This window comes from Ranitomeya variabilis, chromosome 3 (assembly GCF_051348905.1).
Source record: "Ranitomeya variabilis isolate aRanVar5 chromosome 3, aRanVar5.hap1, whole genome shotgun sequence".
Lineage (NCBI taxonomy): Eukaryota > Metazoa > Chordata > Amphibia > Anura > Dendrobatidae > Ranitomeya > Ranitomeya variabilis.
In genome coordinates, this window is record NC_135234.1 from 450,735,247 (window position 1) to 450,750,601 (window position 15,355).

Below are 15,355 nucleotides of genomic sequence, written 5' to 3' on the forward strand. Positions count from 1 at the left end.
TTTTTAGCCTTGGGGGGCAGTATTCATGGCCCCTTCCTAGGCTATTAATATCAGTCCGCAGCTGTCTGCATAGCCTTTGCTGGTTATTAATTATAGGGGGACCCTACATCATTCTTTTTTAGAGTCCCCCATTTTAATAGCCAGTAAAGGCTAAGTATACAGCTGTGATCTGATATTAGTAGCCCTGGGAAGCTACATGGGTATTAACCCCTTCCCAGGCTATAAACATCATCCCCCAGCTGTCAGCTTTCCCTCTGTTGTTTAAGAAAATTGCGCGGGAGCCCACGTCAGTTTTTTCAGAAAAATTATATTTTATTAATTAAATACATGTACACTAAGCTGCCAACACACTGTACTAATTGTATTTGTCACTGACACCAATATATCTATCCAGGGGCGGACTGGCCCGGGTTGCAGGCATGCATATGCCCCCCGGGCCGGTGCCTGAGCAGGTGCACAGGGCCGCTGGAGGACCGGCAGCGATTTTAATACATAGCGCTCCGAATCCCTCCAGCCGGCCCTTTAAAACTCAGCCAGGTCCTGTGGGCGCGCATTGCCCGAGCTGATAAGTGCCGCGGCGGCCCACGCTAGTGCGCGAGCACGGCCGCGGTCCTGAGTCCTGCGCGTGCTCGTCTGCTGCCAGTGTCAGCGCGGGCAAGCAGGAGACCACGCGCGCACATGGAGATATTTGAAAAGTCCGGCGCGCATAGGGCGCCTCCACCTGACTGTCTGACGCTGGCCCGCCTGCACCAGCGTCAGAGAAGACTGCTGCTCACCAATGCCTGGAATCGTCTTCACCGCCGACGCTGGACAGGACCCGACCCACCTCAGCTCTTCATCCTCCCGACCTCCCCCCCCCCATCTCAGGGACCTGGGTGAGTCCCAAGATGATTTTTTTAATGTATGTACAGCAGTTGCACTTATATAATGTGTATAGACTGCTATATATACATTATATAGGTGATGCTGCTGTATATAATCACTATACCACCTATATGATGTATGTATAGCAGTCTATATCTTATATAGATGACACTGCTACTGATGCGTATATACGTTATATAGGTGATACTGCAGTGTGTGTGTATATACACACACACATATGTATACACATATATGTACATGTATGCACAGCAGTATCACCTATATAACGTATGTACACATCAGTAGCAGTGTCACCTATATAAGATGTAGACTGCTATACATACATTACATAGGTGGTATAGTGATTATATACATCAGTATCACCTATATAATGTATATATAGCAGTCTATACACATGATATAGGCAATACCGCTACTGATGTGTACACTGATGTGTATATAGGTGATACTGCTGTGTATATATGTCGTTATATAGTCGATACTGGTGTGTATATACACACACAAACACGTACATATATACACAACAGTATCACCTATATATAACGTATATACACATTGGTAGCAGTATTGCCTATATAATGTGTATATATATATATATATATATATATATACACAGTATAGACTGCTGTATACATGATATATAGGTGATACTACCATTATACAGCAGTAGCAGTATCGCCTATATAATGTGTATCCAACATTTGCAGTATCACCTGTATAATGTATAGACTACTGCATATACTTTGTATAGGTGATACTGCTGTGTATAGTCGCACTATCTATCTGTGTCTAATATATATATATATATATATGTATATATATATATATATATATATATATAATATAATATTATTTTTTTTTTCAGTTTCATCTATATAATGTGTGTACACCAGTCACAGTATCACATACAGTATATAGGTGATACTACAACTATACACATTGGTCGCAGTATCAGCTATATATTGTATATACAGTAGTTTCAATGTAATATATATTCAGCAGTCGTGGTGTCTCCTATGTGATGTGTGCATCATAATCTTTATATATATAATTGTCTAAGGGTTACTTCCGTCTTTCTGTCTGTCTGTCTGTCATGGATATTCATTGGTCGCGGCCTCTGTCTGTCACGGAAATCCAAGTCGCTGATTGGTCCTGGCAAAACGCCCACGATCAATCAGCGACGGGCACAGTCCAGCAGCGAAATGGCCGCTGCTTACTGCCCTGCACTCAGTGTCCCGTCCATACTCCCCTCCAGTCAGCCCTCACACAGGGTTAATGGCAGCGTTAATGGACCGCGTTATGCCACGGTGTAACGCACTCCGTTAACGCAGCTATTAACCATGTCTGAAAAACTTTTTACTATTGATGCTGCCCATGCAGCATCAATAGTAAAAAGATCTAATGTTAAAAATAATAATAATAATAATATAAAAAAAAAAATGGTTATTCTCACCTTCCGACGTCGCCCGCTGTCCATGGCAGTGCAAGCGGATGCCAAGGATGCTATGCACGCAGGACCTGGAATGACGTCATGTGACCGTGACGTCATCCCAGGTCCTAGGGGCATAGCAACCCTGGGACCGGAAGCCGCCGCGTGCACCGCAGAGGCGCCAGGACTTAAAGGGGCCTTCGGAACATGAGTATATGTTTATTTTTTATTTTAATTCTTTTTTTTTACCACGCATATAGTGCCCACATTGCTATATACTACGTGGGCTGTGTTACATACTGCGTGGGCTCTGTTATATACTACATCTCTGTGCTATACACTATGTAGCCGGGCAATACACTAAATCGCTATGCTTTATACTACGTAACCTGTGTTATATACTCTATGCGAAGTGTTATATACTACGTGGCTGTGCAATATACAACGTGACTGTGCAATATACAACGTGACTGTGCAATATACTACATGGCTGTGCAATATACTACGTGCTCTGTGCAATATACTACGTGCTCTGTGCAATATACTACGTGCTCTGTGCAATATACTACGTGGCTGTGCAATATACTACGTGGCTGTGCAATATACTACATGGCTGTGTTATATACTACGTGGCTGTGCTATATACTGCGTGCGCTGTGCTGTTATATTCTACTTGGCTCTGTTATATACTACGCAGCTATGTTATATACTTCGCCGGTTGTGTTATATACTACGTGACTGTGCAATATAGTACGTGGGCTGTGCTATATACTACCTACATATTCTAGAATACCAGATACGTTAGAATCGGGCCACCATCTAGTATAGTATAATGCTGTCCTAATTACCGTATATTGTAGAGATGTGTGTGTGTGTGTGTATAGAGAGAGAGAGAGAGTGAGAGTGTGTAGAGATGTTTGTATAGTGTAGAGATGTTTATATAGTATGGCGCTATGTATATAGTGTGGAATTCACACTATATATACACTGCTGCCACATCTCTACACTATATAATATATACACTGCTCTATATTCCTTAACACGGTATATAATATGCCGCTGTGTATTTAATAGATTGTAGTATACCGTATAAACTCGTGTATAAGCCGAGTTTTTCAGCATATTTTTTTTGTGTGAAAACACCCCCCTCGGCTTATATACGAGTCGTTGTCCCAAAAAAACGGTGGGGGCTGTGGCTAAAGCCTGGGCCGCTGCTAAGGAGAAATGAATATTCACTGCGCTGGCAGTGAATATTCATTTCTCTTATAGCGTTCACAGCCACAGCCTTCCAGCACACATCCCACTTACCTTCCCTGCACACCCTCGCTGCATCTCGTTCCGGCGCCAGCAGTTCTTCAGGCCGAGCGATCACGTGTCTTCCGCTCATTAAGGTAATGAGTATTCACCCCTCTCCATTCCCATAGGCATGGGTAAATATTTATTACCTTAATGAGTGGGGGACACGTGATCACCCGGCTACAGGAGCTGCTGGCACCAGAACGAGATGCTGCGCGAGGGCATGCAGGGAAGGTAAGTAGGATGTGTTTTTTTTTTTTTTTTTTATCGGAACCATGCATACATGAACAATGAAGGAGCCATGCATACAAGGACGGGGATAAGGAGCCATACAAGGACGGGGATAAGGAGCCATGCATACAAGAATGGGAATAAGAGGCCCATGCATACAAGGACGGGGATAAGGAGCCATGCATACAAAAATGGGAATAAGAGGCGAGGGAGCCATGCATAACAAGGACGGGGATAAGGAGCCATACATATAAGGACGGGGAAGCCATGCAGTCAAGGATGGGGATGAGGAGCTATGCATACAAGGACGGGGATAAGGAGCCATGCATACAAGGACAGGGACGGGGGAGCCATGCATACAAGGATGGGGATAAGGAGCCATGCATACAAGGACGGGGATGTGGGGACAATGCATACCTGGCTTATACTCGACTCAATAAGCTTTCCCAGTTTTTTAAGGCAAAATTAGGTGCCTCGGCATATACTTGGGTCGACTTATACTCAAGTATATACGGTATATTGTGGAGCTGTGTATGCTTCTACTGTCCTGCATAAATGGTGTAATTCTCAGTATCTATTCTTATTATGTATGTGTGTATCTGTCTATCTATCACTCCGATTAATTGTGAGAAAAGTAGCGTACTCTTTATTGGCCCATGTGGCAACATTTCGGATCCATAACTGAACATTTCTCTGATATGGAAGTGAAATGTTGCCACATGGACTAATAAAGAGTATAAAAAAAAACTGTTCCATTTTCTTCCACAAAAGTGGTCTGATTCTCCTCTCACTTGCTGTCCGTGTGCAGTAGTTTTTTTTTTTTTCTCAGCAGATGTTGCAGTCTGATACACGGCGAGTCAGACCATTGAGGAGATGGAGAAATTAATTTCTCCGTCTCCTCCACACCTGTGCTGCGAGAGCATTGGAGCACTGACACTCACAGCAGAGCAAGAGCCAAGTATCATTGGCAGATCACATCGGATGCCATACGCTGCTGTGATTCCACCCTAATGGGCACCTGTATTAAAGGGAACCTGTAACCCCCCAGGTGTTTTTAATTAAAAGAGCCACTTGTGCAGCACTACTGCTGCATTCCGTGAAGGTGGCTCTTTTAGTTCGGGTCCCTTCCAACGCTGAAATACCGTAATCATTTTTAGAATTTGCCTGTCATACCTGTAGTTTGTCAGGGGGGCATGTCCTTTCCCCCCTGACACAAATGCCTTCCAGCCATCACTCAGTACTCTGCGTGCCGGGCGCCACCTCCTCTTCCTTCATTAGCGTCCCTGGCGCCTGCGCTGTAAGTTTTTTTCGGGCATGTGCAGTTTGTGCTGCCCTTCAAACATACAGCGCAGGCGCCGGGGATGCTAATGAAGGAAGAGGAGGTGGTGCCCGGCTCCGGAGCAGAGACTGCTGGGCGGCAGGAGGAGCGCTGGTCCCCTGTGAGGGAGATGCCACCTCTGCTGTGACTCCTCTGCAGAGTGGTCACTGGGCGCTGTCCTCCTCAGTCCTCTACCATCCTCTGGGCTCTCCTCGTCCCCAGGGTGTCCCCGGCGCCTGCCTGCAGTGTAAAGAGCACCATGTACATGGACCTGTGGTCGATCATGCGCACTGCGGCGCCATTCACATGTGGCTCTTCAAATAACGCCTTTAAGAGGAGTGTTGAGGGGCAGGACAAAGCATAGCAAAATTCACTGATTGGGGATGGGGAGTGTTATAGTATGTGGGCTGGTGGGATTTGTGTGGCAGGGCTGTTTTTTTTGTCCCAGTCCGGCCCTGTCTGTGTGTGATTATACAGTGTGTGTGCGTGTCATTATACAGTGTGTGTGCGTGTCATTATACAGTGGGGCAGTGTGTGTGTCATTAATTATACAGTAGGGTTGTGCGTGTGTGTCATTATACAGTGGGGCAGTGTGTGTGTCATTAATTATACAGTAGGGTTGTGCGTGTGTGTCATTATACAGTGGGGTTGTGTGTGTGACTGTCACTATAGAGTAGGACTGTGTGTGTCAATAAATAAATATATATTCGCATGCTTGCAGTAACAAGACCGCCTGTTCCCGGCACCAGAGAATCCTCAGTGCGCACGATATGAGGATTCACACATAGTGACTGTAGACATGTAAGATCCGACAACCCCTTTAAGGATGGGCCGCGACTCATGGGCCACTGCTGTGTGCTTGCCCCCCAGGCTAAAATTTGCCAGCCAGCCCCTGTATCTATCTATTATTTGTGTATTTACTTTATGTAATCCATCTCTTCTATCCTGTTGGCTCCTGCAGTGATTTTACAGTACACGGCCGTTGAATTGCCGGCTCTTCTCTTATCTATCAATTTATGTAATATATACACATATATATATGTGTGTGTGTCACTGACATATATATATATATATATATATATATATATATATATATATGTATATACAGTGGGGCAAAAAAGTATTTAGTCAGTCAGCAATAGTGCAAGTTCCACCACTTAAAAAGATGAGAGGCGTCTGTAATTAACATCATAGTTAGACCTCAACTATGGGAGACAAACTGAGAAAAAAAAATCCAGAAAATGACATTGTCTGTTTTTTTATCATTTTATTTGCATATTATGGTGGAAAATAAGTATTTGGTCAGAAACAAACAATCAAGATTTCTGGCTCTCACAGACCTGTAACTTCTTCTTTAAGAGTCTCCTCTTTCCTCCACTCATTACCTGTAGTAATGGCACCTGTTTAAACTTGTTATCAGTATAAAAAGACACCTGTGCACACCCTCAAACAGTCTGACTCCAAACTCCACTATGGTGAAGACCAAAGAGCTGTCAAAGGACACCAGAAACAAAATTGTAACCCTGCACCAGGCTGGGAAGACTGAATCTGCAATAGCCAACCAGCTTGGAGTGAAGAAATCAACAGTGGGAGCAATAACTAGAAAATGGAAGACATTCAAGACCACTGATAATCTCCCTCGATCTGGGGCTCCACGCAAAATCCCACCCCGTGGGGTCAGAATGATCACAAGAACGGTAAGCAAAAATCCCAGAACCACGCGGGGGGACCTAGTGAATGAACTGCAGAGAGCTGGGACCAATGTAACAAGGCCTACCATAAGTAACACACTACGCCACCATGGACTCAGATCCTGCAGTGCCAGACGTGTCCCACTGCTTAAGCCAGTACATGTCCGGGCCCGTCTGAAGTTTGCTAGAGAGCATTTGGATGATCCAGAGGAGTTTTGGGAGAATGTCCTATGGTCTGATGAAACCAAACTGGAACTGTTTGGTAGAAACACAACTTGTCGTGTTTGGAGGAAAAAGAATACTGAGTTGCATCCATCAAACACCATACCTACTGTAAAGCATGGTGGTGGAAACATCATGCTTTGGTGCTGTTTCTCTGCAAAGGGGCCAGGACGACTGATCCGGGTACATGAAAGAATGAATGGGGCCATGAATCGTGAGATTTTGAGTGCAAACCTCCTTCCATCAGCAAGGGCATTGAAGATGAAACGTGGCTGGGTCTTTCAACGTGACAATGATCAAAAGCACACCGCCAGGGCAATGAAGGAGTGGCTTCGTAAGAAGCATTTCAAGGTCCTGGAGTGGCCTAGCCAGTCTCCAGATCTCAACCCTATAGAAAACCTTTGGAGGGAGTTGAAAGTCCGTGTTGCCAAGCGAAAAGCCAAAAACATCACTGCTCTAGAGGAGATCTGCATGGAGGAATGGGCCAACATACCAACAACAGTGTGTGGCAACCTTGTGAAGACTTACAGAAAACGTTTGACCTCTGTCATTGCCAACAAAGGATATATTACAAAGTATTGAGATGAAATTTTGTTTCTGACCAAATACTTATTTTCCACCATAATATGCAAATAAAATGATAAAAAAACAGACAATGTGATTTTCTGGATTTTTTTTTCTCAGTTTGTCTCCCATAGTTGAGGTCTAACTATGATGTAAATTACAGACGCCTCTCATCTTTTTAAGTGGTGGAACTTGCACTATTGCTGAATGACTAAATACTTTTTTGCCCCACTGTATATGTATTCTATGTGTATATATCTATTCTATTCTAACCTGTCACACTGTGATATTACTGTATGCGGCACATGAATTGCCAGCTTTTATTCCATCTATCTGTTATATATATATATATATATATATATATATATATATATATATATATATATATATATATACACACACACATACGTGTGTTTTGAAGAATATTTCCTTTGAAACAATGTGTAAATGACAGAGAATTGCTGTATGTAAAAGCTCATGTTAAAATCGCATTGCAGTTGGATAGCAATCGCACTGCATTCGGATGTAAATCGTTTGCTAGGTGTGAAAAACCGGATTTTACTCACATGAAAAACGCATGACACTTGCACTACACTCCGACTTTACGAAATCAAAATCGGAGCAATTTTAAAATCGCTAGTGTGACTCCAGCCTAACACTCGGCTCACGCTCACAGCAGAACAGGAGCTGAGGGTCATTAGCATATTGCTTCATCGGAAGCGATATGCTAATGGGACCATGGCCTTAAGGTACCTTCACACGAAGCGACGCTGCAGCGATAGCGACAACGATGCTGATCGCTGCAGCGTCGCTGTTTGATCGCTGGGGAGCTGTCACACAGACCGCTCTCCAGCAACCAACGATGCCGAGGCCCCCGGGTAAGCAGGGTAAACATCGGGTTGCTAAGCGCAGGGCCGCGCTTAGTAACCCGATGTTTACCCTGGTTACCAGCGTAAAAGTAAAAAAAACAAACAGTACATGCTCACCTGCGCGTCCCCCAGCGTCCGCTTCCTGACACTGACTGAGCTCCGGCCCTAACAGCACAGCGGTGACGTCACCGCTGTGCTTTCACTTTCACTTTAGGGCCGGCGCTCAGTCAGTGTCAGGAAGCAGACGCTGGGGGACGCGCAGGTGAGCATGTACTGTTTGTTTTTTTTACTTTTACGCTGGTAACCAGGGTAAACATCGGGTTACTAAGCGCGGCCCTGCGCTTGGTAACCCGATGTTTACCCTGGTTACCAGTGTAAAACATCGCTGGTATTGTTGCTTTTGCTTTCAAACACAACGATACACAGCGATCGGACGACCAAATAAAGTTCTGGACTTTATTCAGCGACCAGCGACATCACAGCAGGATCCTGATCGCTGCTGCGTGTCAAACGAAACGATATCGCTAGCGAGGACGCTGCAACGTCACGGATCGCTAGCGATGTCGTTTCGTGTGAAGGTACCTTTAGAAAGAAGCTGTACTGCGTGAAGGCACTGCATTACTGACTCAGTCAGACTTCTTATCTACAGAATTTTTCTCCCATAGAAGCAGTGCATTATACAGTACAGAATAGAGGATTCATGCACTATAAAACATGGAGCCATAATAATGTATACTCCAAATGGAGTAGAGCTATGTTCAGATGTTGTTGTTTTTCTGCGTTTTTATAAAATTTTTATGCTAATTAAAAGCTGCTTTTTTTTTTACAGTATCGGCAAAAGCTGAGATTCCAGAAATCCCATGCACACGCTTTATGTTTTTCTGACTGATATGGAAAACTGCTGCTATTTTGAAAACTTGAGCATGTCAATTCTTTCAGCGTTTTTGCAGCGTTTTTTCACCCATACAAAGCAATAAGTAAAAAAAAAGCAGCAAAAATGTTGACATCAGTTTTTGCAGTGTTTTAAGTGAAAAAAAGCAAGTACAACAGGATGTGAAACCCATTTATTTTTGTGATTTATCCCACGTTTAAGCCAAAATGTCTTGGTCTCCTCACCTGAAAATGGATGTTAGGATAAGTACAGTTTAATTCAATTAATGATGTGTGTAAGCAAACCCTTACCAACTCAATGGCTGACCAAAGTTTAAGAGTAAAAGGTGCCCAACCAACTCACTGCACTGCCAATGTTTTAGGTAAACTATGCCTGACCAATTCAATTCCTGCTGTTTTTACATTTGCCATTGTGTATTTTTTCCATGAACTTTTTTGCTCAGAAAAGTCAATATTTTTTCAAACACATAAAATTTTTTCCACTGAATAATTTGATTCAATTGCCCTTTTTTCGAAAAATGTTCAGGTTATGTGCACACGATTCGCAGCTGTTTTCCATGCGGTTTACAGTACCATGTAAACCTATGGAAAAAGCAAATCCCCAGTGCCCATGGTGCATTGCATTTTCCGCAGCATCTCAATTCTTTGTGCGGATTCCGCAGCAGTTTACACCTGCTCCCCAATAGAAATTTGTAAGTGTAAAACCGCAGGTGGAATCCGCACAAAAAACGCAGGAAATCCGTGGTAACTCAGTGGTAAATCCGCAGGTAAAACGCACTGCGTTTTACCTGCGGATTTTACAAAAATGGTGCGGAAAAATCCGCACACGAATCCGCAACGTGGGCACATAGCCTTATAGTTTCACATACATCTTACATTGGTGGCCTAACACCTTACATTGTTCATGCTTGTACGGTGGAAGCAAAACTGAACTTTGGCATCCTGAAAAATGCAGCAAAAAAGCAGTATAAAAGTCGTTTTTTTACTGCCAAGACATCAGATTTTGGTTGCAGAAAAAAACAGCAAAGAAGCAAAGTGTGAACAGTGCTTTTTAAGAGATCACCAAATGGATAGTAAAACTACAATATTTTATTTAGTTTTAATATAAAAAATAACCAAAAATAAATTGACATCAGCAAGAGAAATTACAAGATGAGACGGGGCAAAAAAAAAAAATGCAATGATATCAGGAGAGTAGTAATCACAGTTAAACTGAATAACATGGTGGATTACACAATACCCATTGCATGATTATACTGGTACACATAAGATAGAAAACATCTCATGCATGATGATCAAAAGAAGTCAATAAGACATATGATATGATAATAAAGTGCATATACAAATATAGCGCCAGTAAATGTATACAAAACTACAATGTTTCTATGGTTAAGAAACAAGGAACCCATGGGTCTCTACCCCATGTCAATCAAATAGCAATCAATGTCCTTCCATGAAAATACACAAAACAGTAAATGGATCTATTTAGTGGTGCATACACAGCCATTGCTTACCCATGATAAAGAAGATAGCCTACCATCAAATCCCCGACCCGTGTTTCGTTAAGGCTTTACAGACCCCTCATTACTCCATTTGGCCTTTTTCTGTGTACATTACATATCTGAGTACTTCCCGTATTTACTCTATTAATCTTGGGGGAACTGTCTGTTCTAGTTATGTTTCCAGCCCATAATACCTATCTGTGCTATGCTTTTGTTTTGACTTCCAAGGAGCAGTAATAAGACTGTGTGCATAGCTCCTACTGGGTCACCTGTTTTATAGAAAGCAGAACTGTGCTCATATTAACTACAGCATCAAGAAAGTGCTACCTTGTTTGAAACTCAAATGTAAATTATTAACTCATGTTGAGTTAACATCGGATTTTAAAAGTAATCCTATAGCATTAGATGCAATGTCACAGTGTGTCATATACTTGAAATGCAGCCCATACATTTTCAAGTGGCACAGAACTGAACGTACCTTACGTTTCCGCCGCATTTTCAATAAAGGGTTATCTGTTGCTTGGGATAAACATTTACTTTGTGATGAAGTCAGTATCTTGTCTGTGCTGTTATTCATGCTAAGGTTCTCTTGGGGAACACCGTGTGGAAATCTCGACAAAAGCATTAAATCAATCCGTACCCATAGAGACTTGATGTCGTTGCTGCCTTTTATAGAGCATTCATTCCTCCCAAAAGGAACTAGAGTATAAAACTGCTCTTCCAGCTCAGGGGTGACCTCACTTGTAGTCCTCCTATGAATATAATGCTGTGCACCAGAAGAACCAGCTTGGTTGATATTATCACTCCTGCACTCTTTATTCCTCTGATTATGTTCTGATGTGAAGGCAAAGTTATTTTCGCAAGGAGGAGGTATGTCTGGTTGTGTTTCTTTGCTGTGGTTGGAAGATTGCAATAAGAGTTCTTTTTTTAGGACAGGCCTGGTAATTTGAGTTTGCCTATTTTTATAATCAAACAGACTTGCTCTAGATTCTTTTCTGTGCAGTCCTCTGTTGTAGCAAGTTAACTTATTTTTAGTTTGCTCAGATACTTCACACCCTAGAACTCCTTGGCTGAGAGTATGATCATCTGGTTTGTGATAGTTCAGGCTATCACCACTAGATGTCCTCTCCGCCCTCCGTGTTAGCGTTCTGCACACTGGTGTCCTTTGGAATGTAGTTTCAGAAGGATCTGCAACCACTACTGTGGCAGAACATGCATCAGGTGGCGGTGACCGAAGCTTCACACTTCTGTTTCCTATAACTGTGCACGATGCTCCAATACTCCGGTCTTCAGTGACGGGGCTCCTGTCATCCCTGTGACTTGGACATATTTGATCATCCTGAGATACTTTCTCACAGCCCTGTTCACCCTCATTTACTCCTCCATGATTTAGGCTTGATGCTTGGCTGAGAACAGAGGTCTTATTAGGATTGACTTTGTTCAACCACTTATCCAGCTGCCATTTGTTTGCTGTTGCATGCTGAGGCTGGAAGACAAATGTGTGAAGTGAAATGACGGCAACAAAAAACCTGATATTTGGCCTATGACTAGTCATATATACAGACATGTCTTCCCTAACCCGAAGGGTACTTTCTGCTTTTTAAGGCAATCTTTTTGTATGATAACATGAAATGTAGCATGTAAAGGGTAAAACGGTTAGGATCTTTTTATATTCACAAGTAACCACAAATCAGCTTTGGGGAAAACTATGCAAACTAAAATTATAATTAAACCCTATTTCTAAAAGTATTCCAAAATGATTTATGTAATAAAGGTCATAAAAGGTATTTTTTTCTATAACTATAAAGTACTGAGCAACGTTTTTAGGCAATTGTGAAAAAATCCAATGTAAAAATGCTTTCAAAAATAGGAATGTTAAAATTTTATTTTTAGCAATTAAGAAAATACAAAATGAAAGAACAAAAGAGAAAATCCTAATCAAATCAATATTTGGTGTGACCAACTTTTGCCTTCAATACAACATCAACTCTTCTACACTTGCATACAGTTTTTGACCTTGTTCCGACCTTCTTGGAGAACTGACCATAGACACCATATGTCTCTTCATATAATCCGAGAGAGACTAAATGATATTGAGATCAAGTCTCTTTGGAGGCTATATCATCATTTCCAAGACTCCTTGTTCTTCTTCACACTGAAGATTGTTCTAAGGGTATGTGCACATGCTGCGGATTTTGCTGCGGATCCGCAGCGTTTCCACAGCTGCAGATCCGCAGCGGTTTCCCATGCATTTACAGTACCATGTAAAGCTATGGGAAATGAAATCCACAGTGCACATGCTGCGGAAAAAAACGCGCGGAAACGCAGCGGTTTATTTTCTGCAGCATGTCAATTCTTTGTGCGGATTCCGCTGTGGGTTTACACCTGCTCCAATAGAAATCTGCAGGTGAAAACCCGCAGAGGAAACTGCAATAGAAACCGCGATAAATCCGCAGTAAAAACCGCAGCGGTTTTGCACTGCGGATTTATCAAATCCGCTGCGGAAAATTCCGCAATGAAATCTGCAGCGTGGGCACAAGCCCTTAAGGACATCGGCTGTGTGTCTGGGGTCGTTGTGCTTCTGCAGTATAAATTTAAAGCCAATCAGACATGTCCCTGATGGTATTGCATGATGGATAAGTACCGGTATCTTTCAGTATTTATCCACAATGAAAAAACCCAGAATTCTTAACCAAATCCCCCAAACCATTTACTTAAATGTAGCTTCAAATCTCCAAGCAACCTTTGCCGTGCTTCACTATTGCATGCAGACACTCATTACTGTACCGCTGTCCAGACTTTCAGTGAACAAACTGCCTTCTGATAAAACCAAATATTTTACATTTTGACTCATCAGTCCAGAGCACCTCTTGCCTTTTTCTGCACTCTAGTTAATTTGTTTTCATACATAGTTCAGTCACTTGGCCTTGTTTCCATGTCAAAGGTATGGCTTATGGATGCAATTATTTCATAAAGACCATTTCTGGCCAAACTTATCCAAACAGCAGCTGGGTCCCACTGGTTGTTAATAGTACTGAGCTTATGGCACTGCTGGACATCTTCTGAGCTTTAGGGGAATTAAGCATGATGTGTCTTTCATCTTGTTTAACCACTGTGCTAACAGTCTTTAATGTTGTCCATTTCTTGTTGTCCTCAATGCTAAATACAGGCAGATATTTATCCATGGAACAATACAATCAGTGAGGTTTAATTGGCTCTAAATTTATTCTTCAGCAGGACAACAACATGAAACATACAGCCAATGTCATGAAGAAATAACTTCAGTGTAAAGAAAAACAAGGAGTCCTGGAAGTTATGATATGGCTCCACAGAACCCTGATCTCAACATCATCGAGTTTGTGTGGGATTACATGAAGAGACAGAAGGACTTGCACATCCACAGATCTGTGGTTAGTTCTCCAAGATATTTGAAACAATTTCCATGCTGAGTTCATTCACAAACTGTGCGCAAGTGTAACTACAAGAAATAATGCTCTTTTGGGTGGTCACACCAAATGTGGACTTGATTTAGATTTCTCTTTCGTTCATTCACTTTGCATTTTGTTAATTCATGAAAATAAACTATTAACACTTCTATTTTTTTAAAGCATTTTTAATTTGCAGCATTTTTTCTACAGCTGCTTAAAACTTTTGCACAGTACTATACTTATACACATATATAGAGAACAACTTCAATATATATCCACTGGTACCAACTAATGTATGACATTTCAAATTGTTATTAAAACTGCTGTGTACAAAAGGCGCATTAAATAAAATGATATAGTATGCTGCTTACATCCTATTTTTTTGTTCACATTTAGCATGCACTAATAGGTCTCCATTAGTCAAATGGAGAACAAATGTTATGGTAGGGCATAGTAGAAAACTCTTTTGCATAAAAATATGTATGCAGTGCAGTGTAAGTTTTCCTAAAGAAGGTCTATGTATGGGCAATGGATGCCGCTGAAACGAAATCTGTCGCAGGCATCTGTTCAAACAGAGGTCCAACTAAAAGACCAGGGACCCATAGCAGGCATTTAAATTAACCATCTATGCCCCGCTCATTAACTCCTCCGTACCACAGCCATATTTTCACCTCTGCATTCAACTTATATAATACCTCCTGTAAGCATAACTTGGATGCTGACATTCTTGTGATGGGAATAAACAGAGGCTAAAAGAGCAAATATTTGGTGACATGTAATATATATGTAGCAAATCAGTCCTTGGAAGCAGATCACCAGGACTAATGGCTACAGGTGTTACTTGGCCCATTTGCAAAGTCAGTAGCATCAAAAAGGAGAAAGTAAGAGAATGATTAAAAAAACGCAAAACCATAATCGGACAAAGAATCTTATTATCATATGTTATAGACAGAGTCACAGCTCTGAATAACAACACAGGCTATCATGCTAGGATTTTCCTACTTCTATAAACTCTTTTTCTTGAGTTCT

General features: G+C 42.0%; 1 protein-coding gene across 2 annotated transcripts in view; it reads right to left on the bottom strand.

Annotated features, from left to right (window-relative positions):
- The window catches only part of AFF3 (ALF transcription elongation factor 3), a 688,775-nt gene that overhangs the window by 55,136 nt on the left and 618,284 nt on the right, over nucleotides 1–15,355 (bottom strand). For both annotated transcript variants that reach the window (XM_077296548.1, XM_077296549.1), the window contains exon 9: nucleotides 11,377–12,384. In XM_077296548.1, coding sequence (XP_077152663.1) covers nucleotides 11,377–12,384 — 1,008 coding nt within the window. The remainder of the gene's footprint in view (nucleotides 1–11,376; nucleotides 12,385–15,355) is intronic.